This window comes from Oncorhynchus mykiss, chromosome 9, assembly GCF_057628025.1.
Source record: "Oncorhynchus mykiss isolate SJ-2025 chromosome 9, ASM5762802v1, whole genome shotgun sequence".
NCBI classification, from domain to species: Eukaryota; Metazoa; Chordata; class Actinopteri; order Salmoniformes; family Salmonidae; genus Oncorhynchus; species Oncorhynchus mykiss.
The window spans coordinates 32491659-32519559 of record NC_143030.1 but is presented as its reverse complement, the minus strand read 5'-3'; the positions used below and the strand labels follow the sequence as shown (position 1 = coordinate 32519559).

At 41.5% G+C, this 27901-nt stretch overlaps 1 protein-coding gene across 1 annotated transcript; it reads right to left on the bottom strand.

Moving 5' to 3' along the window:
- Window positions 1-128: 128 nt before the first annotated feature.
- On the bottom strand, window positions 129-27204 carry tbc1d19 (TBC1 domain family, member 19). Its single transcript, XM_036987795.2, has 21 exons — window positions 26979-27204; window positions 26671-26743; window positions 26501-26546; window positions 24005-24080; window positions 23366-23440; window positions 23133-23196; window positions 22373-22419; window positions 22182-22292; window positions 21646-21718; window positions 21146-21184; window positions 18672-18784; window positions 13716-13790; window positions 13457-13519; window positions 6901-6985; window positions 6754-6798; window positions 6537-6569; window positions 6056-6165; window positions 5740-5831; window positions 2774-2889; window positions 2504-2574; window positions 129-1602 (listed from the first exon to the last, which is right to left on the bottom strand). The coding sequence occupies exons 1-21, from the start codon at window positions 27075-27077 to the stop codon at window positions 1528-1530; spliced, it is 1581 nt and encodes a 526-aa protein (XP_036843690.1). The 5' UTR covers window positions 27078-27204; the 3' UTR covers window positions 129-1527.
- Window positions 27205-27901: the final 697 nt, after the last annotated feature.

Below are 27901 nucleotides of genomic sequence, written 5' to 3'. Positions count from 1 at the left end.
CTAGGGGCCATATGTTGCCTACATATGTTACTTCTTAGTGAAGGTCTAAGGAATAATGAGTCTGTTAATGAGTCTGAATACAATACTACAGAGGTGAAGTCAAAATTGAAAATACAAACTAGTAGATATAGGTTTCATTACTTTATTTTAATGTAATGAGCATTGAAAAACAAAACTATGCTATGATGCTATGATTGATTAATGTCCCCTGATCTCAGAGACATTGACCGCATTGGGTAGGGTGAAATGTAAGAAAATCCTGAAATTAAACTGTAAATAAAAAATATGTAATCTGGGCACATACATTTGACAATGGGCACAAAATGGAACAAAATTGGGTCAGGTATCAAATAACAGGGCGAGACAAATACAAAATATAGCATGTGAACGCAATAATTAATTAAATCCATAAAAAATGTACACTAATTACATAAAAGAACAATTCAAACAAAGGTTCTTCAATGATCATTTTCACAATTAAAAACAAAAACAATAAAAACAATACTGAGACAAAAACAGTGTTGTAATGGCATATCTTATACACAAGTCATATCTTATGATAATATCTTGCATATTAAAAAATGAACATTAGAATATTAGTTTAAGCCTTATTAATTATGACTTAGATAATGAATTAACTGAGATCATTTTCTTGAGGAACCCGACACAGAGCAGCTTCTGATTAGCGTCTAATACAGGATTATTATTGCAAGGAGCGCTTCATGAAAATATAAAATGTTAAGACCCCACTGAACACTTATCAGAGTTTCCTTAACACATCAATGGTCACACTGTAGACAGCTACAACTACTTCCCACTGGGCACAGACGTAATCTCAATGCCTAGTTTTGATTTACATTTGGTTGAGTTGTCAACTAACGTGAAATCAACAAAAATGTCATTGGATTTAGGTTACAAAATGGGTGAAAAAAATACGACTCCCTTAGGTTGATGACTTTTTGCTAATCCAATCAGTTTACCACTTTGATTCAATGTCATCACATTGAATTGTTTTTGTTAAAATGACGTGGAAACAACATTGATTCAACCAGTTTTTAGCCAGTGGGTTCCCTCTCTCACACTGTCAACCCAATACAATACTGTTCCATGCAATCCAGCTTCCAATAGACTCATCAAGCTGGTCCCAAGCATTGGCATATATATCATCTTACTTAGAGGGCATAGCTTAAGGAGGTAAGATTTGCTTAGCTTATCTGAGGGCTATACTTACATACTGTATAATATATCTAATAATATGATACATGGTGATAACTATTTCTGTAGCGTGCATGCAGAGGGACATGCAGCTTTGACACAGTGAAAGGAATATGGTGGGATGGATATACAAGGTTTCAGGGGTCTTTTTTTTTGCCTTTTCATAATCCATATAAGGTGTGGTTGGCATCTCTGACTCTGACAGACGATCACTGGCGTTGGCATGGGAACAGCTTGACAGCACAGGCAATTGCTCACGTCTCCTCCGGTGCGCGCGCACACACGTGTCACACACACACAACACGCAGGTCCTCAGATGACAGTGGCGAACAGGAAGATCTGAATGAGGGGCATGACCTTCAGAGTTGAAAGGTCGGCGAGGACGGCCTGCAGTAAGGGAGGTCGTCAAAGAGAACACACGTTCATTACCAACAGCAGACTCACACCAACCAACCAGTGGATGTAATAAAGTTCCACATGATGACGTTTTTACAGAAACTCTTTTTAGTGACAATTTTTCTGAAACACTATTGAGCTGCAGATTCCCCTTGTAGGCTTCATATAGGGTATATGCCATTCCCCCAGCCTGGCCTTTTGGGATTACATTTAGGGGCCCTATCATGTTTACAGAAAGGGTCTAATATTTCAGGCCCTCGGCACAGGCTCTAAAAATAAGGAGCCATGTTATGATACCTTCTCCAGTGGACCAGGTGGTGAATGAGCAAGCAAATACTGTGGCCCAGCATCTTAGCATCAGGTCAACCTGACGCCCGTGCGTCACACTGGATTAACTCTCTAGGAGGGGGGGGGGGGGCAGAGACGGCTAGGGGAGGTTTACTATGGCTGTCAGTCAAATGCTCTGGGGGAGACAGTATAAAGGCTTTCTTAAGTGGGTACATGGACACGAGGCTGGGACTCATGTCAAAGGCATTTGGAATAATTGCATTAAGAGGGAAAATGGATGGCATCCAATGCCAAAGTTCATGGTGCAATGCTCTACCTAGGTGTCCTTTGTATGTTTTCGTGTAATCTGTACCTTTCCAGATTGTTTGACATTTAACAACACACACACAGACACCCTGTGTACACCACAATAATGACCCTTGCACATTTCGGGTGTGAGTGTTTCGGGGGAAGTGGGGGCTAGTGGAGGGTAGGAGGGGCAGAGGGCTTGAAATGAGAGTAAGGGGCTATTTCAGTAACCAAGGGCCAGAGTGGAAGCCAGTGTGTGTGTGTGTGTGTGGGAGAAAGACGACCTGCCTGTGGCCTCGGTGAAAGGCACACTCACTTCAGCTGAGGTCAGTGATGTCACCTCCATCAGGTTCTCAGCCCGGAAGGCAAAGACGGCCGCTGCTAGGACTAGGGGGAGAGAGAAGGGAAAGTGGGGTCAATACCCACTATACAGTTTAGCATCAATGCAGCCGTAACACCATAACACACCTCTAAATATTAGTGAATTAGTTAATACTAGAATGCACGGTCACAAAGTTGATTGTATTGTTAACAATTTTTTTTTTTTTTTACATTGAGGAATAGTTTCACGTGAGTGCTGCTATACCTGCTACAATCTCCAGTGAGTCGTAACCCAGGATTCGGTCCCACAGAAGGAGGAGCTGGTCAGTAGAAAGGTACCCAGAAAACGCTCTCACCATCCACTTAAAGGCAATACGCAAGCTGAGGGTATGTTCAACAGTTGAATAGTGTCACATCATTCTTTCATGTATCATCATTGGAGCCCAAATGTACAACATACATTTCCCTTTTTATACCTGCATGAAAGATAATCATACATATTCTATTCATACATATTCAACGCCATATCAATTTCAAAAGTAATGTATTTGCAATATTTTTCCACTAGATGGTGGTATATGCTTGAACTAATGCCGTGTGTGTGTGTGTGTGTGTGATTTTAGGTGACCAGAAGTCCTCACAAGGATAGTAAAACAAGTAAAATTTAGACAAGTGGGAACATTTTGACGTACTCCACAAGGAAAAAGGCTATTTTAGGGTCAGGGGTAATAATTAGGGTTACAGTGCCTTGCGAAAGTATTCGGCCCCCTTGAACTTTGCGACCTTTTGCCACATTTCAGGCTTCAAACATAAAAATATAAAACTGTATTTTTTTGTGAAGAATCAACAACAAGTGGGACACAATCATGAAGTGGAACGACATTTATTGGATATTTCAAACTTTTTTAACAAATCAAAAACTGAAAAATTGGGCGTGCAAAATTATTCAGCCCCTTTACTTTCAGTGCAGCAAACTCTCTCCAGAAGTTCAGTGAGGATCTCTGAATGATCCAATGTTGACCTAAATGACTAATGATGATAAATACAATCCACCTGTGTGTAATCAAGTCTCCGTATAAATGCACCTGCACTGTGGTAGTCTCAGAGGTCCGTTAAAAGCGCAGAGAGTATCATGAAGAACAAGGAACACACCAGGCAGGTCCGAGATACTGTTGTGAAGAAGTTTAAAGCCGGATTTGGATACAAAAAGATTTCCCAAGCTTTAAACATCCCAAGGAGCACTGTGCAAGCGATAATATTGAAATGGAAGGAGTATCAGACCACTGCAAATCTACCAAGACCTGGCCGTCCCCTCTAAACTTTCAGCTCATACAAGGAGAAGACTGATCAGAGATGCAGCCAAGAGGCCCATGATCACTCTGGATGAACTGCAGAGATCTACAGCTGAGGTGGGAGACTCTGTCCATAGGACAACAATCAGTCGTATATTGCACAAATCTGGCCTTTATGGAAGAGTGGCAAGAAGAAAGCCATTTCTTAAAGATATCCATAAAAAGTGTCGTTTAAAGTTTGCCACAAGCCACCTGGGAGACACACCAAACATGTGGAAGAAGGTGCTCTGGTCAGATGAAACCAAAATTGAACTTTTTGGCAACAATGCAAAACGTTATGTTTGGCGTAAAAGCAACACAGCTCATCACACTGAACACCATCCCCACTGTCAAACATGGTGGTGGCAGCATCATGGTTTGGGCCTGCTTTTCTTCAGCAGGGACAGGGAAGATGGTTAAAATTGATGGGAAGATGGATGGAGCCAAATACAGGACCATTCTGGAAGAAAACCTGATGGAGTCTGCAAAAGACCTGAGACTGGGACGGAGATTTGTCTTCCAACAAGACAATGATCCAAAACATAAAACAAAATCTACAATGGAATGGTTCAAAAATAAACATATCCAGGTGTTAGAATGGCCAAGTCAAAGTCCAGACCTGAATCCAATCGAGAATCTGTGGAAAGAACTGAAAACTGCTGTTCACAAATGCTCTCCATCCAACCTCACTGAGCTCGAGCTGTTTTGCAAGGAGGAATGGGAAAAAATTTCAGTCTCTCGATGTGCAAAACTGATAGAGACATACCCCAAGCGACTTACAGCTGTAATCGCAGCAAAAGGTGGAGCTACAAAGTATTAACTTAAGGGGGCTGAATAATTTTGCACGCCCAATTTTTCAGTTTTTGATTTGTTAAAAAAGTTTGAAATATCCAATAAATGTCGTTCCACTTCATGATTGTGTCCCACTTGTTGTTGATTCTTCACAAAAAAATACAGTTTTATATCTTTATGTTTGAAGCCTGAAATGTGGCAAAAGGTCGCAAAGTTCAAGGGGGCCGAATACTTTCGCAAGGCACTGTATGTTAGGGGTTAAGGAAAACAGGATTTTGAATGGGAATCAATAGTTTGGTCCCCACAAGGATAGTAAAACAAACGTGTGTGTGTGTGTGTGTGTGATTTTAGGTGACCAGAAGTCCTCACAAGGATAGTAAAACAAGTAAAATTTGGACAAGTGGGAACATTTTGACGTACTCCATAAGGAAAAAGGCTATTTTAGGGTCAAGGGTTATAATTAGGGTTATGTTAGGCGTTAAGGAAAACAGGATTTAGAATGGGAATCAATAGTTTGGTCCCCACAAGGATAGTAAAACAAACGTGTGTGTGTGTGTGTGCTTGTATTACTATCCTTTTGGGTATTGTAAATTCCCAAAAGTCCCCGCAAGGATAAAACAAGGAAAATTCTCCCTCGTGGGGACATTTCCCACATACCCAGGAGGATAAAGAATATTTTAAGCTTAGCGGTTAGGTTTAAGGTTATGGTTAGAATTAGGGTTATGGTTAGAATTAGGAGTTAGGGAAAATAGGATTTTGAATGGAAATCAATTTTAGGTCCCCACAACGATAGGAAAACATATGGTGTGTGTGTATAGACGTGTTTAACTATTCTTGTGGGGACCAGAAGTCTATTTCTAGGGGGTTTAGTGTTAAGGTTAGAATTAGTGTTAGAATTACGTTAAGGGTTAGTGTTAGTAGCTAGGGTTAGGTTTAGGGTTAGGTTTTTGGGTAAGGGTAAGAGCATGGGTTAGGGTTAGGTTTAGGCTTAGGGGTTAAGGGAAAATAGGACTTGAATGGGACCCCCCCCCCCCCCCCACAAGGTTAGCTGTACAAGACTGTGTGTGTGTGTGTGTGTGTGTGTGTGTGTGTGTGTTTGTGTACTCACGGCTGAGCGCCTATCTCCCGTAGATGGTAGAATAGCTGGGGGAGATGGGTCTGTAGCAGCCTCTCAAACTGTAGGCACAGAGACACTATACCCTATGGAATAACATACGTAATGTGAATACACACACATACAGTACACACACATATTGAACACACACACACACTCATATCAATGCAAAATACTTTTATGAACACAAACACACATGAAAATACATAGCTATACATAGAAACACAAATATGAGCAGAGAACAGACAGAAAACACACTCTCTCCCCTCTCTCGCTCCCTCTCCTTATTCTCTCTCTGTGTTAAACTTACAGAGGTGGAGGAAGAGACAGAGTGCAGCCTGAAGAAGTAGCGTACGTACATCTCCCTAAACACACTGTACAGCTTGGAGGGCTCGTTGTACAGGAAGCACAGAGGGGCCACTGGAGGACACAGACACACAGTAACACCTCAGAATTCAATATTTTATTTAAAAAATATATATTTAACGAGGCAAGTCAGTTAAGAACAAATTCTTACTTACAATGATGGCCTACCCCAGCCAAACCCTAATCCGGACGACACTAGGCCAATTGCGCCGCCCTATGGGACTCCCAATTACGGCCAGTTGAGATACAGCCTGGAATCGAACCAGGTTCTGTAGTGACGCCTCTAGCACTGAGATGCAGTACTTTAGACTGTTGCGCCACTCAGGAGCCCATACAATGGGTGTCCAGATTTTTTTTTAAAGGGTCTATTTCATGATCACAATTTTAGCTGGTACTATGATACAGAAGGTAGAAACCGTACTTACCATACATTGAAAAACCATGGAATGGGATGACACCTATACGGAAGAGAAATTGAGAATAGTCCATCAATGATTGCGCACAAGCATAAAGGGCTACTTATATCAAATCAAATCAAATTTTATTTGTCACATACACATGGTTAGCAGATGTTAATGCGAGTGTAGCGAAATGCTTGTGTGTGTGTTAGTAAGTGAATTTGGGGTTAAGGACTATTCTCACCATTTGGAGGATACACCACAGCAAACTCCTCAACTCCCACCTTGCCTGCAGGTAACCAACCATGACATCAACACCTTGTATGGTATTTCCCTTAAAGAACACGTGTGATGATTGTCAATTAGATTAGATATGGGTAGAATGGCTCACCTTGAATGTAGGATTTGGGAGGAGTGGCACTGTTGTAGCTGAAGTGCTCCAAGACCGCAGTGTCTCGAGAGAAACATAGCAGGACCTATGACAACAGACACACACAAGTGCATGCACGCACACACACACACACACACACACACACGGGCAAATTAATCTGTGCTTCAATTACGCTCAATCTCACTCCACACTGCCCTTACCCACCTGGACAAAAGGAACACTTATGTGAGAATGCAGCTCAGCGTTCAACAGCATAGTACCCCCAAAGCTCATCACTAAACTAAGGACCCAGGGACTAAACACCTCCCTCTGCAACTGGATCCTAGACTTCCTGAGGGCCGCCCCCAGGTGGTAAGGGTAGGCAACAACACATCTGCCACGCTGATCCTCAACACAGGAGCCCCTCAGGGGTGAGTGCTTAGTCCCCTCCTGTACTCCCTGTTCACCCACGACTGCATGACCAAGCACGACTCCAACACCATCATTGAGTTTGCTGACGAGACAACAGTGGTAGGCCTGATCACCGACAATGATGAGACGGCCTATAGCGAGGTCAGAGACGCCAGGACAACAACCTCTCCATCAATGTGAGCAAGATAAAGGAGCTGATCGTGGACTAGAGTTTCAAGTTCCTTGGTGTCCACATCACCAATGAACTATCATAGTCCAACCACACCAAGACAGTTATGAAGAGGGCAACACCTTTTCCCCCTTCGGAGACTGAATAGATTTGGCATGGGTCCCCAGATCCTCAATAAGTTCTACAACTTCACCATCGAGAGCATCATGACCAGTTGCATCACCGGTTGGTATGGCAACTGCTCGACATCTGACCGTAAGGCGCTAAAGAGGGTAGTGCATACGGCCCAGTACATCACTGGGGCCAAGCTTCCTGACATCCAGGACCTCACTAGCTTTAAGCACCAGCTGTCAGAGCAGCGCACAGATTACTGCACCTGTACATAGCCCATCTATAATTTAGCCCAAACAACTATCTGTCCCCCTACTGTATTTAATTATTTATTTAGCTCCTTTGCACCCCATTATTTCTATCTCTACTTTGTACATTCTTCCACTGCAAATCTACCATTCTAGTGTTTTACTTGCTATATTGTATTTACTTCGCCACCATGGCCTTTTTTTTGCCTTTACCTCCCTTATCTCACCTCATTTGCTCACATTGTATATAGACTTATTTTCCTACTGTATTATTGACTGTATGTTTGTTTTACTCCATGTGTAACTGTGTTGTTGTATGTGTCAAACTGCTTTGCTTTGTCTTGGCCAAGTCGCAATTGTAAATGAGAACTTGTTCTCAACTTGGTTAAATAAAGGTGAAATAAAAATATACCAGGTGGTGTCAGACAAAGACCCCCAAAATGTGATGGTAATCTCATCTTCTCTTCTGATTGGGAATACATTTCAATGACTCTGCCCCACTTGTGTGGCATTATCTTCAGGAAATGATATGGCCCCTCAATCAACTGAATTATGTTTTAATCAACTGATTTCATTGGTTAAGGTCATTGCGTCACAGCAGATGGGGACTGTGTATTGAAGTGCAGAGCTGGGGTCAATTCCACAGACGTCAGTTCAATGTCTAGTTTTGATTTACATTTGGTTGAGTTTTCAACTAATGTGAATTCAAGGTGAAATCAACTAAAAATATCACCATGTGATTGGATTTAGGGTAAAAGTTGGGTGAAAAAACAATGCCTTTACGCTGATTACTTTGTGCAAATCCAATCAGTTTTCCACGTTGGTGCAACATCATCACATTGATTTGTTTGGTTGAAATGACGTGCAAACAATGCTGATTTGACCCGTTTTTGCCCAGTGGGGTGAATCGGGCATGGGATTTTCCCCAGAGGAGTGCAGTTTAACTCTTGAACGGATTGGACTTAAAGACATGCTCCAGAACTTTGACTACTAAGTATTTTTTAAACCTCTCGCTTTGGGCTGGATGTGTCAATGTTTAGTTCATACATGCATAATCTATAAGCAGAATTACTGGTTTACCTCAATTAGCCACGAAATCCCTAGTTGGAAAACAACTTTTTCTGGAAGTTGTGCTGTGCCATTTGCCCTACATTTTCCCCCACATGGGCCAGCCCCCTAGTAATTTGGGTTCCATCCAATGAGCTTCAGCCCCTCGCCACTTGAATGACAGGTACCAACATGCACACACAGCAGAGCGAGAGAGAGAGAGCAATGACGTGGGGAACAAAGTGCCTAGTGGAAGTCTACACACCCTTGCACAGTCTTCATATTTTGTTGCCTCAAATCTAAAGAGGAATTCAATTCAATTTTTGAAAAAGTTATAGAACATTTTCCAAATATTATTTTTTCCCCCGAAGATAATAGTTGGTAGAAGCAGCTTTGGCAGCCATTACATCTGTGAATGATTTTGAATTATATTCTACCAACTTTGCACAACACTTAGGGCCACAAATGTCCATTGTTTTTGTCAAAATGGCTCAAGCTCAGTATATTTAGTTGGGAATCATTGATCGACAGCAATATTCAAACCTCGTCTCTGATTATCAAGCAAATTTAAGTCAGGACTGAGACTACACCACTCAGGAACACTAAACACTTCTTGGAAATCAATTCTGGTGTGTCTTTGGCATAAAATTGTTTTAATTGTCTTGTTGAAAAACAAAACTATCCCAGGGTTAGGTTTTCCTTTAACTTTTTACCTGGGCTTTGCTCCTTTCATATTTCTTTTGATCCTGACAAACTCCCAAGTCTCTGCCAATGACAAGCAGACACATAACATTATGCTGCCACCACAATACTGGAAAGTACAGAGGTTTTCCGTCTGTTCTGTGTAATATTGGATTTGACCCAAATCTGTGGTTTAATTTAGGCCAAAAAGTGAATGGCTTTGCTGTGCTTTTGCAGTATTACTTATTACTTACTGATTTGGAGTAGATTCTTTTTTATACAGGCATCCTTCTTTTCACTTTGTCATACAGGCCAGTAATGTGGAGTGAATGCAATGTTGTTGATCCTTTTGTATTTTCAAATATTGTGGTGGCAGCATCATGTTATGGTTATGCTTGTCATCGGCAGGGTCTGAGGGAGTTTGTTAGGATCAAAAGAAATAGCCCAGGTAAAATGTTAAAGGAAAACCCGCCTCAGTCTTCTGAAAACTGAATTATTTTTCCACGAGGCAATTACACAAATTGTAAGTAAATTTGATATCAGTATTTTAACACCCACAATGTTAAATGTAACACTTTCTTGGAAATGATATGTGACCCACTGAAATAGTATTAAACTAACACTTTTCAAAGTGTTCACAAACTAACACCCCTAGAGTGTTGGTCCCTAACACCATGTGTGTGGCAAATTCCGACTTAAATTAACACTTTATTAGAGTTGATGCTGTTATCCTTTTTGTGTTAGGAATAACACATGTAGTGTAACAGTATTTTAGGGGTTTTAACATTGTAGGTTGTAAAGCCTTATTTGCATATTTCCCACCATGCCTTTCAAGTGAATGCGAGAGATACCCACCCATGACTGTGTTTGTTAGTGATAGACATGTGTGTTGCATGCAATAACTCCTGGTCTTGAAGCCTTCACCAAGTGACTGCCAAGTGCATATGTTTGAATTCAAAGTAAACCCTTTAAGACCTTATATTATACATTTAATAAGGACTTTAGTTATCCTCTACATTGTGGTCTGAAAATCTTGTCTGGTGGGCCACATCAGACCTGCAATTCACAATAAGCTGGTTTGTGAAGTGATTAGTGATTCCAATCAGAGCTAGAGGGAGGAAATCCATCAATTGTAATATTTTATCACCCAAAACCTACATTCAGAATGACTGCTATGGTGAAGGACTTGACAAACAAGACTACCTAAACTGGAACAACCACCTCAGTAATGGGTGCTTGCTTGGGCCAGGAAACATAAGCAATGGACATTAGACCGGTGGAAATTGGTCCTTTGGTCTGATGAATCAAAATGTGAGATTTTTGGATCCAACTGCCGTGTCTTTGTAAGATGCAGAGTTGGTGAACGGATGATCTCCACGTGTGTGGTTACCACCGTGAAGCATGGAGGAGGTGGTGTGATGGTGCTTTGCTGGTGACACCGTCTGTGATTTATTTTGAATTCAAGGCACACTTAACCAGCATGGCTACCACAGCATTTTTCAGAGATACGTCATCCCATATGGTTTGCACTTAGTCCCACTATCATTTGTTTTTCAACAGGACAATGACTCAACACACCTTCAGGCTGTGTAAGGGCTATTTGACCAAGAAGGAGAGTGATGAGTGCTGCTTCAGATGACCTGGCCTCCACAAATCACCCGACCTCAACCAACTTGAGATGGTTTGGGTTGAGTTGGACCGCAGAGTGAAAGAAAAGCAGCCAACAAGTGCTCAGCATATGTGGGAACTCCTTCAAGACTGTTGGAAAAGTATTCCAGGTGAAGCTGGAATCTGGAATCATCAAGGCAAAAGAGTGGCTCCTTTGAAGAATCTCAAATGTAAAATATATTTTGATTTGTTTAACACTTTTTTAGTTACTACATGATTCCATGTGAGTTATTTCATAGTTTTGATGTCTTCGATATTATTCTACAATGTAGAAAAATGTCAAAATAAAGAAAAACCCTTGAATGAGTTGGTGTGTCCAAACTTTTGACTGGTACCCTATATACTGTATAAAATTCATGCAATTTCAATGCTGTTTGAGTTTCCTTGTGTACCACCAACTTTGCATGAGAGGATTTTACTGCAACACTGCATCCAACTTGCTTGACAAAGATGTTTCAAAGAGCTGTCAGTCAAGGCGAGCTCATGAATATAATTTCCCCACCCAATCAGCCTGTCTTTTCAAACTTCATGGTAGTTGGCCATGAGAGAAAAAGTATTTTCAGAATTGCTGTTTTCAGAATGACTGAATGTGCAAGGGGTGTGTTGTCTTTCACTAGCGACTGTGTCTGCACATACAATATGTAAGGTACTAGGCAATTTTTGGGGACCCCTTTTGGCTTGTGAGCACAATATTCAGAACTAGTGGCTAAAAAGTATTCAGAATTACCAGAGAATCTCTTTACAATGGAACTGAGCCCAGTCTCTGATGCACTCTCTCTTTTTTATATTTGCGATTATAGATTAGTCTCTCTCAACCTAAACCTGAGCCGTATATTGAGAGAATTCTACGACTGCATAGCGAGTTCAGGAACAGTCCATATTGATGATTTGTCAGTGCCGAGCGGGTAAGCCACCATAGAGATTGGCTGTCGTGCCACCACCATTCACTAAACCGCTCCCAGCATTCAGCTAAATAGTTACTATCTTTCACTTAAACACGTAAACAAATAAACCGGCAAAGTCAGACTGGAGAAATTCATCTGTCACTATAGTGTTGTCTGATGCAAGTATTGGTGGACATATGAATGAGCACTTGAATGAGCACTTGACTGAGCACTTGCTCCAAGCCTTTAAAATTGATTTATTTATGACAATACATTACATATATTATGCCTTTCTTTGAGGACCTAGTTATACCCTAACACAGGAGTTAGGAATCTCATATCAGGCCTACAAGTCACAATATGCTTGCTTGCAAAGTGATATGTAATTCCTATTGGAGTCCAGCCAGAGTTAGAATATCCAACAAGTGGAACTGTTAATCACCCACAACCTGCATTCAGAACGACTGCCAGGGTAGAAAAGATTGAATACTGAGACTACCTCAATCATCTAAACTGGAACAACCATCTCAGTAACGGGTGCAATAAATCCAATTACTAACAGATTGGATTAGTTTAGAAAAATGTATGCTATTTATCTTTGTGTAGCATAACATTTCTCAACCAATCAATGTACATGCAAAAACACAGATGTTAAAGTAAAACAAACAATTCTGAAAATCTCCCTGCAATAGAGCATGCTGAGAAATATCATATATGGTTCTATGTAGAACCGTTCTTGCCTTCCAAAGAATCCTTCTTGCCTCCCAAAGAATCAGTAAAGAACCCTTCCTTCCAAAAATGGTTATTAGGTTGTTAAAGGTTCTAGGTAGAACACTTTGACTTACAAAGAACCCTCGTCTTCCAAAAAGGGTTCTTCTGATCAAAACGGTTCTTGGTAGAACCCTATCCCTCTGCAAATAACCGTTGTGGAACCCTTTTTTTTTTTTTAAAGAGCGTATAATTGTGTGTGTAACTATATCTGTTAGAATGGAATATTGTGTATGTAGGAGTGAGAGTAGTTTAGTCTAGTGGTATTCTATACAGTCTGGTGTCCGTGTTATTTTGACCCACCATTATCTCCCCTCTGTGTACATGCTCTAACCTAACACAACCTACATATATACAGAAGACTGAGTGTTATCTATGTATGCATTAATGTCTAGTGTTAAAAGGACATGCTACTAGAACGGAAGGAGACTGCTGAGTAGATGCTTGAGTGAGAGAGAGTGAGAGAGAGAGAGAGTGAGAGAGAGAGAGGCAGAGAGAAAGAAAGAGAGTGAAAGAGAGATGGAGATGGAAAGAGAGAAATGGATGAGGGGAAAATGAGTCACACTCACCTGATACAGGAAATCTTCAAACACAAAGTAGTAGTCATCATTACTCGCAGTCAGTTTCACATCCTGGAGAAAACAAAGTGGGGATAATTGACAGCAAAACAAAGATATAAGAAATAAATACCTGACACATCACTACTAGTTTGTAAAGAACATAGCAGGCGGGAAAATAAACCAAAACCAAGGTTCTCAACAACCACACGTGTTTGCATGTGCTGTGGTGTTAGTGTTTCCCTGCTTGTATTGGCACGCCAAAGCCTACCTTGTAGATGAGGTTATCCACCAGCAGGTCATGGTGTATGACTCCAGCCTTCAGCTGCTCATAATGCATCACATCCTGTCCAACAAAACATCAGTCAGTCAATTACAAATAACATCAAGCTAAAAGATACAACCTCCACAGTACGTACAAATAATATGGGACAATCATTTATTCAAATTATTAACCATTCAATCCAATACAGAAAGTGGGCCTAAACTAAAGAATCTAAAGACCGCAGCATTCATTCGGTTTGCCCTCCTTCTACTACAGTAATCTATTTGAATTGAAGTACTACTACTATCTGATGTCCTTAAACCACCTTGTGTATTTTGTCAAATTTATGTGCTCGTTGACATTGACATGACCATGATTTAGTCAGACGAAGAGGCAAGGTTAATGTTATGGGAAGTACTTCAACACTTCACACCACATAGTTAACATCAGAATGTCTCCGGTCTGATAAAAGCTATCATAAAAGAACAAAGTTACAGAGGACAGGGAGGAAAAGAGGAATAAAACCCAAACTCTGACAGACTTCAAGCACTTTGGCAATAAGAGACTGGTGTGGAGAAAAAGAGAGATGAAGTTCAAGCTGCTTGTCCATGTCAAGAGGCAGGGCTTCCCAGACATATTCAAAACACCCAAAATGGATATAGTCAATTTGAGACATTAAAATTCCCTTTAAAACGTTAAAGGGGCAATCTACGATTGCTCCATACAGTGCCTTCGGAAAGTATTCAGACCCCTGGACGTTTTCCACATTTTGTTACGTTACATCCTTATTCTAAAATGTATACAAATATTTTTCCCTCAGTAATCTACACACAATACCCCATAATGACGAAGCGAAAACAGTTTACACATTTTTTCAAATGTTTTAAAAATAAAAATACAGAAATACCTTATTTACATAAGCATTCAGATCTTTTGCTACGAGACTCGAAATTGAGCTCCGGTGCATTCTGTTTCCATTGATCATCCTTGAGAAGTTTCTACAACTTGATTGGAGTCCACCTGTTGTAAATTCAATTGATTGGACATTATTTGGAAAAGCACACACAATCTTGTCTTTATAAAGTTGACAGTGCATGTCAGAGCAAAAACCAAGCCGAGGTCGAAGGAATTGTCCGTTGAGCTCCGAAGCAGGATTGTGTCGAGGCACAGGTCTGGGGAAGGGTACCACTCTGACAGAGCTCTAGAGTTCCTCTATGGAGATGGGAGAACCTTCCAGAAGGACAACCATCTCTGCAGCACTTCACCAATCAGGTCATTATGGTAGAGTGGCCAGACGGAGGCCACACCTCAGTAAAAAGCACATGACAGCCCACTTGCAGTTTGGCACCTAAAGACTATCAGACCATGAGAAACAAGATTCTCTGGTCTGATGTAACCAATATTGAACTCTTTGGCCTGAATGCCAAGCGTCACGTCTAGAAGAAACCTGGCACCATCTCTTCGGTGAAGCATGGTGGTGGCAGCATCATGCTGTGGGGATGTTTTTCAGGAGCAGGTACTAAGAGACTAGTCAGGATCGAGGGAAAGATGAACAGAGCAAAGCACAGAGAGATCCTTGATGAAAACCTGCTACAGAGCGTTCAAGACCTCAGACTGGGGCGAAGGTTCACCTTTCAACAGGAGAACAACCCTAAGCACACAGCCAAGACAACGCTTTGGGACAAGTCTCTGAATGTCCTTGAGTGACCCAGCCAGAGCCCGGACTTGAACCCGATCGAACATCTCTGGAGAGACCTGAAAATAGCTGTGCAGCAACGTTCCTCATCCAAGCTGACAGAGCTTGAGTGGATCTGCAGAGAAGAATGGGAGAAACTCCCCAAATACAGGTTTCCTAAGCTTGTAGCGTCACACCCAAGAAGACTCAATGCTGTAATCGCTGCCAACGGTGCTTTAACAAAGTACTGAATAAAAGGGTCTGAATACTTATGTAAATGTGATATATATATATATTTTTTTGTATTTGATAAATGAGCAAACATTTCTAAAAACCTGTTTGTGCTTTGTCATTATGGGGTATTGTGTGTAGATGGATGAGGAAAAAATCCACTTTACTACATTTTATAACAAGGCTGTAACGTAACAAAATGTGGGAAAAGTCAAGGGGTCTAAATACTTTCCGAAGACACTTCAAATGTTTTGACTTTTAACTTAATGACATACACTCATTGATTCTTGAAGAATATAACTTATAAAAGCCTCATTAGCTTAGTTCAACTGTCGTAACCCACCAGAACCTAAAATATAAGCTGGTTTTATTACAATGTTTGTAAAACAATGTAATTGTAAACAAAAACTGTATAGCCTCAAGACATTGATAATTTTGATATCATGGATGGTCAGTACTTGCATCAACAGCTCTTCTTATGAACTGCATGTAAGCACTATCTGTGTTGCCCTTGCCAACCCCCATTGTCCCACCTCTGAGAAGCAGAGGTTATGTTGTGATCATGTAGGTCTGATAACTGATTTGTTAATTTTACAGTAATGCGATTAGTCACAAACTCAGATTTTGAATCCAAACAACTCAGATGATATAAAAGGGTCTTAGATTATATCTCTCTCTTTCTTTCTCTCTCCCTCCCTCCCTCCCTCCCTCCCTCCCTCCCTCCCTCCCTCCCTCCCTCCCTCCCTCCCTCGGTGAGAATCTCTCTCTCTCTCAATTCAATGTGCTGTATTGGCATGGGAAACATGTGTTCACATTGCCAAAGCAAGTGAAATAGATGATAAACTCTCTCAATTCAATTCAATTCAAGGGGCTTTATTGGCATGGGAAACATTGCCAAAGCAAGGGAAGTAGATCTCTCTCTCATTAGCTATGGGCCATGCCTTGAGCAGTGCCTTGTAGTGCTTGTTAATGCTTCATGACTACATTAATAAGTTATTAAATAATACTTGCTTTGATATTCGCTCCGCGTGACCATTCCTTGATCTCAGTCAGCTAAATGCATAATACTTGATTGCACTTGGTTTAACTATAGTCTCTTGCACATTGATATTTATCTGGAGTCGGACATTTCCTTTAATGGGATAATCGCTTAGTCTTATTATGGGTCGCTTGTGATGTAGTTATAATATCATGTATCAAATATTACCACAGTAACAAGTGATCAGGGTAAGATGTCATACATTTTATAGAACTAGAAGACGACACAGGACGTATAAGGGATACCCAAATCCATGTATTGTTTAAATGAATCAGACCCTTTTATTTGAAAACAGCCCCAAGCAGTGTTTGTGTTGACTGAGGCTCTCAATCACAAACGAAAATAAGATTTGAATGAATATCGAACTTAAACTTGTCATTCACATGAACTTTCCTCCCTGTCCTATGGATGAGAAGGCGAGTACTGTATCTCCACAACAATACTTTCGGATTGACGTTTCAACCCTTGAGAATTCAACTTAACTGCTTTGCCGTGCTTTGACTTACAGTACCTTGAGGGCATTGTGTACACAACTGCTTCTGTGCCACAGGGCAGCTGTAAGTGGCTGTACATAAGGAGTCTATGCCATACATAGTGGGTGAGGAATGGCCGCCCACCACCTCTGTTCATCGCCCCGGGGGAAGCCCTGTCTCCTGGGTGAGGCCCTTAAAGGCCTCCGCCCATCTATTAGCCTGTCTGCGCTGGAGAGCCCTTACCCTTATTAACATGAGGGATTGTGGGATGCGGGCTACGTCATAGGAGAGTTGATGGGTGGTGGGTGACGGTGGTTATCTGGGACATAGTGGACATGTTCTGTTTAAAAGGATGGTGGTGATTGGTTAATACAACCTGGAGGTCATCCTTGAAGATGTTTAGGTTATACTGCAATAACATAAATCTCTGTGCATTTACACAATATCCTGAGTGTCCTGATATGTCATACAATACCACCATGTCATATACGCTAGAGCTAGTGGCACACAGATTACGGATAGTGGACAGTCCTCTCTCCTGTCCTGAACGCAACTCTGTTTGTCCTACAGTCGAACCTGGTGAAGGTAATGCTCTACAGACCTCCGCTGGATCCCTGTAACTCTCCTAGGGGGATCAATCTTCCCACGGCAGGGGCATTGTTTAATCGGCCCGCGACGAGGCGGGGGTCCGTTCCCTGGGTTATACAAATGCGGAGAGGCACGGCCATTTGCCACACAGGGAGCAGGCCCTCTTGTTTGAGCTAACTTTGCTAAATCGCAACCAGTTTGATTACGTTGGCGGTCACAGTGCCCTGGGATGAGTTACGGCAGGATGGCATAAACACGAGCGCCACTAATTTATAGCCCGAGGATCGTCTCCAGCTGCATGAACCTGTACTAAGAACCAGGCATTCAGTCTATAAAATACGTATCTACATGTAAAATAAGTGAATTCCTTGAGGACAATGTCTAATGCCTATGGAAAGATGATATTTTTTGCTAGATTTGACGGTTCAATCAACTGTAATGCTTGCTAAATCTAATCGTATTCAACCTCTCTTTATTGGAAAACTTATTTGAAGCTACGCAGGTGGTAACACCCATAGATACTCATAAATATAAATTAGGATAAACATACGTGCCCCCACACTAACATACAGCCAACGTAGGTAAATATGACAGTCAACACAGGTAAATATGACCCGAGTTTCCTTTCTAACAAAAAGACTCCTTAACAGTTCCTCTCTTCCAGTGTGAATGATGGAGATAGGTCATGTCAACCATTAACACTGGAGAGGGTTCAGAGAGGGAAAGAAAAGGTTCAGGAAGAGGTGAGCAACTTCAAGCCCTAGAAAAAAATAAATGGGCCTTGGGAACCGCAACGGCTGTGTGTGCCTGGCAGTTTCATAACAAACACAGGCAGAAAACCCAGAGTAGCAGGTTCAACACCATGGTCTTTAACATTAACCTAATGATACATTCATCTACAAAAGATCGGTAACCACTTAACCAGGCAGCGTAGTGTGGGTCTGTGTCTGCATTACCTCAGGCTCATTGGTGGAGTTGAGGATGAGGGCCCAGAGGTCAGCTCGTAGGCCAGTGGGACAGCCCTGTCTACTGTACTGCTGGGCTGCTGCACTGTCTTGCTCATTTACCACTGGAACGACACACATAGAGGACACACTCATAACACAACAATATAATAGCAGTGGTTACATTGTAGCACAACCGAGAGAGATCTCCTTTGTGTACATTTAAATACTTGAATTTACAATGAAAATAAATATATCACACGCCACTGACTCACACCACAGTAAACATACCAGGACCATAACGAAATGTCTCACTGTCATTATAGCAACACGACTTTCCCCTTCTGTTGAACACACAAATAAAACAAACAGACTGCAAACGATCAGACCAGACCCTATCTGAATCTGAACCTTCCATCTTGCTCCTTCCACTCCGACAGGTCCCAAACACACATGGCCCTTGACTCCACTTACTCCAGGTGTCGGAGAGCCAATAACACACTCCAACATAAACATTCTGCCCTCTTGTTCCTCTTTAAATCGGCATTTAGAGTGCTATCCTCACTTGGTCCACTGTCCCCTTGGCCATCGGGGTGTTAAAACACATTCCTACCCATGTAGAACACATTGTGAGGGCACTAAGGAGACGTACACAAAATTAGTCCTTGTATTATTGTGTGTGTCCCCCGGGCCAGGCCTGGACTCTGATTCAGCCCTATAAGAGGCGTCCCCGCTAATGTTTACATTAGGCTCAGCATACAGGGACAGGGTAGAGTGCAAAAGTGTAAGGGAGACTAGGCCACTTGAGAGGGTGAAGGAGAGGATTAGTTATGGCAGGAGCTACCTATAGGGGTTTCCTATGGGAGGGGGTGAGAGGTGCGTGTGTGGTCTTGTTCTTCTATCCTCGTGGAGACCTGAAATCTCCCAAAGTCCCCAAAGGATAGTATAACAAGGAAAATGATATTTAAATCTTGAGTGAAGGTTAGGGTTAAGGTAAGGGTTAGGGAAAGTAAGATTTTGAATGGAAATCCATAGAACAACAAGTGTGTGTGTGTGTGTGTGTGTGTGTTAGGGCTGGGCGGTAAACCGTATGTGACTATATACTGGTATTGATGCGTGGGCAGTATAACACTATTACAACGTTTGGCTTTATAAATGTGGTACACCACTCCGTTTTTATAGTTTACTCCGCTACTTGAGTCATCTCTCTCCCCACCCCTTCTTGTCACTCAAGGAGCGCAGTTGTTGTTGCTCGACCACTATCATTTGCCAACCGTTCACTCTTGACTTCAATCTTCATGGACAATGCAGCAGATACAATATGTTGATGACAACGATTACGATTTCCACTTTGCTTCTTAATATAAAGCCAAAAGCATTCGATAATTGCAATATTAGTCTGTGTATCTTACTGTCTGCAAACAGCAAGTTTGTATTTTCTTACCAAGATGTGGCTAAACTAAATTGTGTTAGCCGCTAATGCTAATTGCTAGTTAGCTGGCCAGCTAATAAAAAAAAATATATATATGTAACCTTTATTGAGAGAAAACATTTAATGTAACCAAAGAGTATAGGGTCCCACTCCCCTGAGAAACACTGACCAAAACTTTGGTTTCTACCCTGTCACAATAACACCTCCATAGAGATTCTAATTCCTAATTCTATGAACGCCTCCCTGGCTTTTTCATTCGTTGTCATGTCAAACAACACTGTATTCAAAGTGTCCACGATTACATTCTAACTATAGAATAATATTATTATTATTATTATTATTTTCCCATGATTCTATCTATACTGAAGAAAAATATAAATACAGCTTGCAACAATTTCTAATATTTTACTGAGTTACAGTTCATATGAGGAAATCAGTCAATTGAAATGAATTAATTAGGCCCTAATCTGTTTCACCTGACCGGGAATACAGATATGCATCTGTTGGTCACAGATACCTTAAAAGAAATGGGCCTCACAACGGGCCTCTGGATCTCTTCACAGTATATCTATGCATTAAAATTGCCATTGATAAAATGCAATAGTGTTCATTGTCCGTAGCTTATGCCTGCTCATACAATAACCCCACCGTCACCATGGGGCACTCTGTTCACAACGTTGACATCAGCAAACCGATTGCCCATATGACGCCATATACGTGGTCTGCGGTTGTGAGGCTGGTTGGACGCACTGAAATCACTTAAAATGTACAGTATGTTTTGCCGCCCTACGGTCATGCACAACTCATATTTAGAACTTTTATATTATTCCAAAACATAAAATTGAAAAATATTGTGATATATTTGGGCCATATCGCCCAGCCCTAGTGTGTGTGTGTGTGTGTGCGCATGAGTGCATGCAGTACCAAATGTCCCACTTTAATGTCAGGAAGACATATTCCAGAGAGGACCAATTGGCTATGATACAAAAAGAGAGATACACACTATTAAATAAATAGGATCTCAAATGAACCAGCCATCTATCTATTATCTTACCTTTCTTCCCGATGCGAGTATGCTCGCTTTCAAACAAATCTGCCCGGCGATATGAAAAAGAGGGACAACAAAAATATATCAGTTGTCAGCCTGAAGTGGATCCGTTTCCAGAACGGACTACTGTATCAGTTGGATTTACAAACAAAAGGCTATGAAAACAATGATATTTAAATCCTTCTTAGACACACAGATATTGTCTGAGAGATGCCAGACGGCCGAATGGCATGAGAAACATTTACACAAACTGATAAGATATCAACTGAAATGTTCTTTATTCATCCCGATTTATTTCTGTATTTGCTAGGTAAACATGTTTTTCTCTGATGATTCTGAATGATTTTACTGTAGACCTAGAAGTTCTTCCAACTTGATGTGGAAGAGGAATTACCGCTAAATGATCCATTATTCTCCATTTCAAAGCTTTGTTTATAGGCCGGAAAGTATGAGTATTTTTATCAGGACACAGAACGCAAGCTCAGTGCATATTAATCGAGTTTTACCTGGGGGTACGTGTGTATGGTCGTCAATACCCAGCTGCCCCGTGGTCAGGCTCAACTCTGAATAGGCCTCTCTCTGAGGGGACAAAACATACAAACCGCAGTAAACACCGTTGAATCGTCAATAAACACAAATCATCTGGGATTTACTATGAGTAGGTTACACACACGCAGACAAACAGTTCCTGTTCTCCTAAAGAGCTGTCAAACTCATTCCATGGAGGGCCAAGTATCTGACCGGTTTTTGGGTTTACCTTTCAATTAAGACATAGACAACCAGGGGAGGGGAGTTCCTTACTAATTAGTGAACTAATGTCATCCATCAAGTACAAGGGAGGAGCGAAAACCCGCAGACACACTGCCCTCCGTGGAATGTGTTTGACACGTGCCCTGAAGTATAAATGTGTAAACACACACCCAGTGTTTCGACACACACAGATGGGTCAGGTCAAGTGTTTCTCCTACCACCTGTGGAGCGACACACAGACACAGACAGACACGCACGCACACCACAGACAAACACACAGTATTTCCCCTACCATCTGAGGTATGTCTCTGTCGTGGAGGGGCACCTGGATGAGGCCCCAGTGACTCTTTGCGCTGGCCTCCTCACTGCTGTCATGGTTTGGGTTCCGTAGGCTGATCAGCACCTGGGAATCATGGGAAATGGAGTAACTTGGAGTATTAAGTCGTCGATCAGAACATATTGATTGAGATGAAGTCCATTTACCTCCAGAAAGTCTTTGGGAGCATAGACAGGCCTGAAACGACTTAGATCTGTACAAAAGGACAAAGTCAAAGGAGCATTAAAGTTTAAGTTGCTAATAAAAATATTGTAGTTATAACATAGATATAACAATGTGATTACAACATAGCACAGATGCTGGGTGGATAATATCCATTCAATGGTCATTAAAGTTAACCTGATGATGCAACCATCCATAGTAAGTGTTGGCAAATTAGACATTCATTTTTGGTCATCTCCAATGGAGAAAAATGGTATAATGTCTTCGCTGGAAAGAGAATTCCCAGCAAAGTCAGGCAGTTAGAAGTTTTCATCGTCAGTCTAAGTCAAATGCATGGTCAGTCAATAAAGAGAGCATGTTAAGGTTGGAAGGGGAGTTCCACTCGCTATCGGAGCGAGGCAAGGCCCAGGAGTCTGGTTATCCTCTGGATTCACAAGGCCTGCTGTTTATGCCAAGGCCCGGCACACACTTGTAAATGTTACCATACCCCATTCTCAGATAGCATTGTTAGGAGACTGTTCTGTTACACGGAGTACTGTGCACAAGCAGAGTTAACTTAAGGTAATGCACCTACGCAAGAGGTATATAAGTATAAATGGCACATGCACACGCGCACGCACAAACACACACACACACAGCCTTAATTACAATGGCATGGGTTACATCCTCCTGCAATGTTAAAATAACCCCAGTTAATCCACACTTATAAACAGTATCATCAACATGGAGTTTGAAGGTAAAGACCTGGTTCGTCTGTCCCCATCTCGTTCCACTTGTTGGTCAACTCCTTCTGTTCCACAGCTGGCCTCTACAAAACGGAAAATTAAGAATTGTCAATAAAGTAGTTTGTTAATAGACTGAAGACATTAACACAAATATATACTGACACACAGGGCCCTCTGCGAATATTCTTGAAGACCTCATCTTAGGTTGAGTACCCTTTTACATGCTGTCATAAACTACTTTACACGGTTTACCTTACGAGCCAAGGGTACACCCAGCTCTGTGCACATGCTGTTCAGGCTTTTGAGGATACGCTTCTCCCAGTTTACCTGTGGGGGAAGACACACACAAGCTTAGACACACGCACACACACATAAGTGCGCGCACACACACACAAACAGTTAACTTAACGACATTACAAAGACAACTCTGAGCATAGTTTTTCCTGAAGCTTCGGTGGTGGGCGCGGCAGTGGGCGTGGCAGTGGGCGTGGCAGGGGCGTGGCAGGGGGCGTGGTGGGCATTTTATAGGTCCCCATCTTGGCGATGTAGATATATTTGTGCATTTCAAAGCCAATTTCCTGCAAATTTACGAATGTTTCCATGGAGCTGAGAGAATTCTTTGGAATATTAAAGCTAATTCCCTGCAATTCTACACATTTTTGCCATGCAGCTGAGAGGACATTTTTTTTTTTTTTACACTGTTAGGCAGCCCACCCAAGAATTGTAAGAATCCCTTCTTCACTAAAACATATCTGCTTAACTAAAGCATATCTTCTACAGTAAGTCACCAGACAAATCTGAGAGACAGAACCACAAAAGAGATGATGAAATGGAGTGATGAAGAAAGGAAGAGAAGGAGAGATGGATGGCGAGAGGAAGCAACAGACCCACCTGGGCCTTGCGCATGTACGCCAGAGGCTCCTTGGCGTGCTCTGGGGGAGCTGCAGGGTGGCTGGGGAGCGGCTGACTAGAGAGAGAAAGAGTGAGTAGGAGAGATAGAAAGTGAAAGAGAGAGAGAGGGGGGGGGGGGGGGAAGGGAAAAGAGAGAGGGGGAAAAAGGAAAGAGAAAGTGAGAATGAATAAGACTAATTTCTTCAAAAAAATGCATGACAAACAACCCGTAAAGGCAGTAGGATCCTCTACTATAAGCAACATATTTTATTTTTTATTTATGCAATCAAACTGGGGGGAAAAGAACAATCGACTAAGACAAACTGAAGGCTATCTCTCTAGTTGAAGGAGAAGGTCTAGGTTCCGCCACCAGATCCACCTCCTGCCTTTGTCCATCATTCAACCTAAACAAATGACTCTGGCCGTCTGGAAGACAAAAACAGGATCGAGCCCATTTCAGACAGCCCTTGTGTTATACAATGGCTTGCGAAAGCATTCACCCCCCTTGGCATTATTTTTATTTGGTTGCCTTACTTAAATTTAGCACATCTAGCCACTGGGATTTTTTTCCCAATCTTCAAGGCAAAACTGCTCCAGCTCCTTCAAGTTGGATGGGTTCTGCTGGTGTACAGAAATATTTAAGTCATATCACAGATTCTCAATTGGATTGAGGTCTGGGCTTTGACAAGGCCATTCCAAGACATTTAAATGTTTCCCCTTAACCACTCAAGTGTTTCTTTAGAAGTATGCTTAGGGTCATTGTCCTGCTGGAAGGTGAACCTCCGTCCCAGTCTCAAATCTCTGGAAGACAAACAGGTTTCCCTCAAGAATTTCCCTGTATTTAGCACCATCCATCATTCCTTCAATTCTGACCAGTGTCCCAGTCCCTGCCGATGAAAAACAAAAAAGCAACATTTTAGTCTCATCTAACCAGAGTACCTTCTTCCATATGTTTGGAGAGTCTCCCACATGCCTTTTGGTAAACACCAAACGTGTTTGCTTATTTTTTTCTTTAAGCAATGGATTTTTTTGTGGCCACTCTTCTATAAAGCCCAGCTCTGTGGACTGTACGGCTTAAAGAAGTCCTATGGACAGATACTCCAATATCCGCTGTGGAGCTTTGCAGCTCCTTCAGGGTTATCTTTGGTCTCTTTGTTGCCTCTGATTAATGCCCTACTTGCCTGGTCTGTGAGTTTTGGTGGGCGTTCCTCTCTTGTCAGGTTTGTTGTGGTGCCATATTCTTTCCATTTTTTAATAATGGATTTAATGGTGCTCTGTGGGATGTTCAAAGTTTTGTATATGTTTTTTAACCCAAACCCGATCTGTACTTCTCCACAACTTTGTCCCTGACCTGTTTGGAGAGCTCCTTGGTCTTCATGGTGCCACTTACTTAGTGGTGTTGCAAACCCTGGGGCCTTCCAGAACAGGTGTGTATATATACTGAGATCATGTGACAGATCATGTGACACTTAAATGAAGTCCACCTGGGTGCAACTAATTAACTAACTAATTATGTGACTTCTGGAGGTAATTGGATGCACCAGATCTTATTTAGGTGCTTCATAGCAAAGGGGGTGAATACATATGCGCACACCACTTTTCCGTTAATTTTTTAGAAACATGTTATTTTTTTCATTTCACTTCACCAATTTGGACTATTTTGTGTAAGTCCATTACATGAAATCCAAATAAAAATCAACTTAAATGATAAGTTGTAATGCAACAAAATAGTAAAAAAAAACGCCATGGGGGATGAATACTTTTGCAAGGCACTGTAAAACACTCATCTTTATCTAAACACGTCACCTCAACGAGGACATACACAGATGATTCATGTTCAAGAGAGGAAGGCATAATTCAACTCTTTACGTTGTAGTGCGAAACTGGACAGCCTCAAGTTCAGGCAGCTGGATCGTGAATTTTGTTTTCATCTCACGGCAGTAAGACACCATGGTACTCTTAAGTGACTTAAGGTGACTCGGGCTTACATTTGCTCAAACTGAATAACAACTCACGATTTGATCATACAAACAGAGAAGCTGAAAAAGTGCTGTCTGTTTAAAAATAAAATGTTAGCAATGCAAGGAACATGCGTCTGTCTGTCCATATCTAATACAAACACAGTAGGTCTAGACAGACAAACAAAACAGAAGAATAAAAGCATGAGACCTCCTGGCATTGGATGATGGTTGGAGCGTTGGTGCCAGTTTTGGGATCTGGTCTGGAGTGTGGTTCTTGGCCAGGACTAAAGCCCCAAATCACTTTTACTGGAGTCTGTTTTAAACGAGCATTGGCTGAACATTTCAGGTGATTCACTCTCATAAATGTTATATAAAAACAGTTAGAACCAAACTTCAGTAAGGGAACACACCATTAGACCCCCCCCCCCCCTGCCTGGTCTCTCTCTCTGTCTATCTGTGTGCCCATGTACATGTTATGCATTTGATATGCTTATACAAAATACATTTTGTTTCTTGAAAAAAAAAAAACACTTACACGTGCAACTCTCTGTATACTGCATTCTGTAGCTTTCTCTCCCAACCTGCAACACAAAATAAAAGGTATTCATTTGCAACATGACATGCATGATATTCAATGTAGGTCCAGTCCATGACATCTAGCTAGCTATTACCCACACAAATATTTGTTCTGCATCAGGCGCTTACCTGATGCTTTGAGAAAATTACGAACGTCCTCTTTTAGAGATTCTAATTGTATCTCGGGTCTATGCAAACACTCCTAAATAGAATAAGAAAATAGTTAAGCATATTCTCTAAGTAGCTAGATATGTTGGTATGTCAAGCAGTTAGTTACTGGTCGTAAAATCAATAGTATTGCTAGATAAGGCAACTATTTGTATAGCCTTGGCAGCTGTAAAATCTCACAGCAGCAGACAGGGAGGACAACATTCGTTGTTGCACAAGCCTTTCGGTCAATGCCTTCGGTTCTGCAGAGCAGCTAGCTAGCTACTCACTTTGGCCTGTCTCTCTATTTGAGAGTGTAAATGGGTTGCTTTCAGTCGCTGGACAATTTGCGCAATTGTCAGTGATAACTCCGTTCCCTCATCCATCATTTTCAATGCTCGTTTTGGTTTATCTACACTACGATAAGGCAATTAGACTTTTAGAATCCATTTGGTATCCGGTGATACAGCCTTTGGCCTCTGCAGTGGTTACTTAGCAACTACGGACTATGGATGTAGAGGAAACAAAAAATACGCAAAATTAGTTCCTAGCTTGATAGTTATTTATTGCATTTTCAGTGTGCTCATTGTGAATAGCCTGCAAGCTCTATCTCTCTTTCTTGATGAAAAATCCATAATATAGGCTATGTTCTTTGCATAAACAAATATAAGATATTGTTTGGAGTCAGATTGTCTCGATTATCTATGTATTTGTAGTGCTGTATCCAACAACATCGGATCATCAATCGCATTACATAGCCTATAAAAGTCAGAAAGGTCATTTGAGTAAGCCAGGCCTGTAATAAGACTTGCTTGCTATGACTTTGCAAGGACTTTGTCACCTGCATTCAAAGGTAAAGAAAACAGTTTAAAAGGTTATTGGTGCCTATATAGGCTACCATGGCTGAGGGTTAAATTTGGGAGGGGCATTTTTGGAATATGATAGGCCTATGTTTGGCTTGTCAATGACAATGGAGTAGGCAAAAGCACAAACAGATCTGGGACCAGGCTAGCATCTTAGGTCGATCTAGTCAAAGTGATACAATTACCGAGAGCAGAACATAGGTTTTTAAGCAAAACATGCATGTGGAGTTATGTCATGTTGTGATGGATCACCATCATCAGGTGAGCCTCTGTCCAGTACCATAATGACAGCCTATTATCTCTCACATGTGAGCAATAAATCACATCACATATTTTTTTTTGTTCATAAC

Bases quoted from the DNA above. Each gene is read 5' to 3' on its own strand.
- tbc1d19 (XM_036987795.2), bottom strand. From the start codon at position 27,077: ATGATGGATGAGGGAACGGAGTTATCACTGACAATTGCGCAAATTGTC. The intron at 13,520-13,715 runs GTAGGCTTTGGC...TGTTTTCTCCAG, and splicing joins TGGATAACCTCATCTACAAG to GATGTGAAACTGACTGCGAG. The intron at 6,986-13,456 runs GTGAGTGTGACT...CTGTTGTCATAG, and splicing joins TTGAAGATTTCCTGTATCAG to GTCCTGCTATGTTTCTCTCG.